Source organism: Camellia sinensis, unplaced genomic scaffold (assembly GCF_055761805.1).
Source record: "Camellia sinensis isolate YWXY unplaced genomic scaffold, ASM5576180v1 Unanchor3, whole genome shotgun sequence".
NCBI classification, from domain to species: domain Eukaryota; kingdom Viridiplantae; phylum Streptophyta; class Magnoliopsida; order Ericales; family Theaceae; genus Camellia; species Camellia sinensis.
The window spans coordinates 22033791-22036941 of record NW_028129178.1 but is presented as its reverse complement, the minus strand read 5'-3'; the positions used below and the strand labels follow the sequence as shown (position 1 = coordinate 22036941).

The 3151-nt window shown below is 41.0% G+C and overlaps 1 protein-coding gene across 1 annotated transcript; it reads right to left on the bottom strand.

Moving 5' to 3' along the window:
- Positions 1–1337: 1337 nt before the first annotated feature.
- Positions 1338–2782, bottom strand: LOC145816226 (L10-interacting MYB domain-containing protein-like). Its single transcript, XM_082912530.1, has 2 exons — positions 2372–2782; positions 1338–2252 (listed from the first exon to the last, which is right to left on the bottom strand). Exons 1-2 carry the CDS (start codon positions 2780–2782, stop codon positions 1722–1724), a joined length of 942 nt encoding a protein of 313 aa, XP_082768656.1. The 3' UTR covers positions 1338–1721.
- Between the last annotated feature and the right edge of the window lie 369 nt (positions 2783–3151).

Genomic DNA, 3151 nt, shown 5'->3' with positions numbered 1-3151 from the left:
AGATAATATTTGCCAGCAGACATGACAACAATGTATGACACCAAAACGAACATTCAGCGTCATTTTCATATAACGTTTTCTCAGAAAAAATTTATTTGTTAATAAATCTAATAACAGGACCATGTGTTACCTTCGTCAGGATGTGGGAAGGCGACATTGTCATTTGTTAGTATCTCGTTGAATATGCGACTATCATGCATACTTCCTTCCTATCCGCAGGAAATAAATATGAAACACATGTCAAAATCGACAGCGGCCATTATATTTTGCATGTGACAGTATTTCCTACCGAAATATGTTGCCGCATCTGGCCCCGTAACCCATGCACTGACATGTGTTCCATCTATTGCGCCAATGCAGTCCTGCAAACATGGATAAATTGTTTTGTTGCGTAAGTGGGTAACAAGTGTTTCGCTTTTATAAAAGCGTCACGTGCAGATAATAACAAAAACAAAATATATTGTCTTCATTTATATGTCAATCATGTTTTTCAGAAGTACCTTGAACGGTAAGTATTTCCGTCTAGACCACACGTATAGATGTATACGATGCTGACTGTATGGGGGCCGGCAATGAACAACAGTGAACTCTTTCATAGAAGTTAATACGTTATGCACGTGCCTCGACACAGTCTCCTCGGAATGTTGGAACCGTTCTTGGATTTCCCGATTTTGCTTCCCTTTCAACACATGGATAAACATCGCAACGCTTTCTTCAACAGCTAAGCCATGGGGACGTTGTGGGACTTGTAACCCAAAATCATTGACTAATGTCTCACACAATGCGGCAAAAACTTCCTTCGGCATGCAAACATTTTCCTCAAATCGACCCATATGCCCCGCATATAGTTCGCATATCCATGTATTCCCGGTTAGTATAGAAGTGCGACACGGCGTTTTATTCATGTGTTTTTCGTACCATTCTGTTGCCAACTGGCATGCTTGTAGAAATGTGCAGTTCTATTCTTGTTGCACCTGGACCGCCATTTGATTAAGCATTTTCGTTATTTCATCATGGTTGCTTCTATCCCAGGGATTCATCGCGTCTTCGTTGATGCGAAACCTATAAGAGTGGCAGCCTTTCAATCAGTTGGCACGTGATTCATTGACTTAAATTTTATTGAAGTTTGCAATTAGAAAATGCCGACATTGTTTTTAATCAAAGTAATGCCGTCACCAATGTCATTTGGAACGCATGATCATATGAATTGCACAAAAAAAAGAAGCTGTTCAACTTATGCTTTACAGGGGGGCCATGGTGGTAACAACCACAAAACTAGCCAGCAAACTAAACTAACAAATGAACTTGCGACATATAGGCATTCAAAAGCGTACAAGTAAAACGTAATTCCCTATCTTAAACGTACCCACAGAAAATATTATAACATAAACATCCCATTCATTTCCCAAAAACGAAGCACAACCATGCTTCCGTTCCGTCAACCCATGCACTTACCTAAAACTTGTTGCTGCCCGTAGCTAGTAATAAAAAAACAAAAACGACATAATGAAAACATGCACACACCACCATCCTGTTTTAGTACAGTGCCAACAATACCATAAGTCAAAGTTTTAAAAAGGAAGAGAAGGACATGCATCTTCAACACTCGTAACACCGCTACATCACATCCGGCGACCCCCAAACAGGTTTGCAAAAGGCGCCGACGCAGTACACTGGAGCTGCTTCTGTGTAAGCCATCCAATGATGTGGTCGTCATGAGGCTAGCACATCATGACCTCCCGGTAATCGGCGTTATCCATAAGTGTGGAGGCGAAGTGGAATAACGGTGTACCAATCAGGGATGGAATACTGCTCAGTTTATGCATGCACTCAGAAATAGTGTACAGCGATTCGTTGCCTGTGAGATGCCTCACCGTGACCTGCTGATTCTTCGAACGCACCACATCTGTCATTCTGTTCATGCTTTCCGCAATAACGGATGCACCACTTGTTCCCTTCTTCGACTTTGAAACACTTGTTGATGGCGTCTTTCTCCTTTTTGCCTTTTCAATCGGAACATGCTCCAGTGAAGTATCAGAATCCACGTCCTGTACTCCTGCGGGTATCGAATCAGCAAATGGCTGGGCTCCCAAACTACGCACTGAATCAGATGAGTCCTCAGCAGGTTTGGGAAAGTTCTCTCCCGGGGTCCAATGATGCTTCCCAGTAGCTGATGCCCCCATGAAGACCGTCTCCATCAAGTCACGGTGTTCCAAAGTTTTTTTCCTGAATTTCGCACACGCCTTGTTGATCTGCAGAAATATAGATGTATGAAATATTTCATATAAATAAATTCTATTGAAGTTAAATGAAGAAGTAAAAAATGTATCCGTAAATGACAAATATAAAACTTGTTTGTACATGTACTTACTAATTCCATCTTGTCCCACCACTCGTCAGGTGCCTGAAACAACCCGGTGTCATAGTCAAAGCCTATCCCGGACACTCCCTTGCTTGAATCCATCAACTTTGTCCACGCTTGCCACTCTTTTTTCAAGGTCATGTACTTATTCTTCAACTGTTTCAGTCCATGTTTTTTTCCTGTTTTTTTCTCAAATTTCCTTGCCAATGACTTGTACCCTGCTTGGCTGAGGACTAAGAATGGACGATTTCCTTTACTAATCTCATTTGCAATCAACTGGAGGAAAACTCGAACTGAGTTACTGTCCCATGACGCCTTGTGGCTTAACTGATTTTGTGTCTCTTCAAGACTGCTTGACTTGTCAGTGACAACGCTTTTGCTTTTCGAGTGGTTACGCGGCGAAGTACGTGTCGAAGCCATTACTAATGTACAATTACAAAAGATTACCATCACAAATTTAGTTGTTATATACACACGCATAAGCCATGACACATTAATAACAACAAACAGAGATATATGATGCTAAAGTTAAATTTGCATATAACCATTGAACATTACTAACGTACATACACAGGTTCCATGGAAGTTAGTAATGGACAAAAATATGATAGTTAGTATTACGGCTCCCATATGCAACAACATACTACCAACATGGTACGAACATACTAACAACATACTGACAACATACTAACGTCTTTGTACATACTAAGAACATGGTAACGGTGCTTACATACGGCACAACAAAATGACAACGACAATGCAGAGCACATACACAATGGTCTTAAGGAC

Coding starts and splice junctions, on each gene's coding strand:
- LOC145816226 (XM_082912530.1), bottom strand. CDS start 2,782: ATGGCTTCGACACGTACTTCGCCGCGTAACCACTCGAAAAGCAAAAGC. Junction 2,253..2,371: donor GGTGGGACAAGATGGAATTA/GTAAGTACATGT, acceptor ATATTTCTGCAG/ATCAACAAGGCGTGTGCGAA.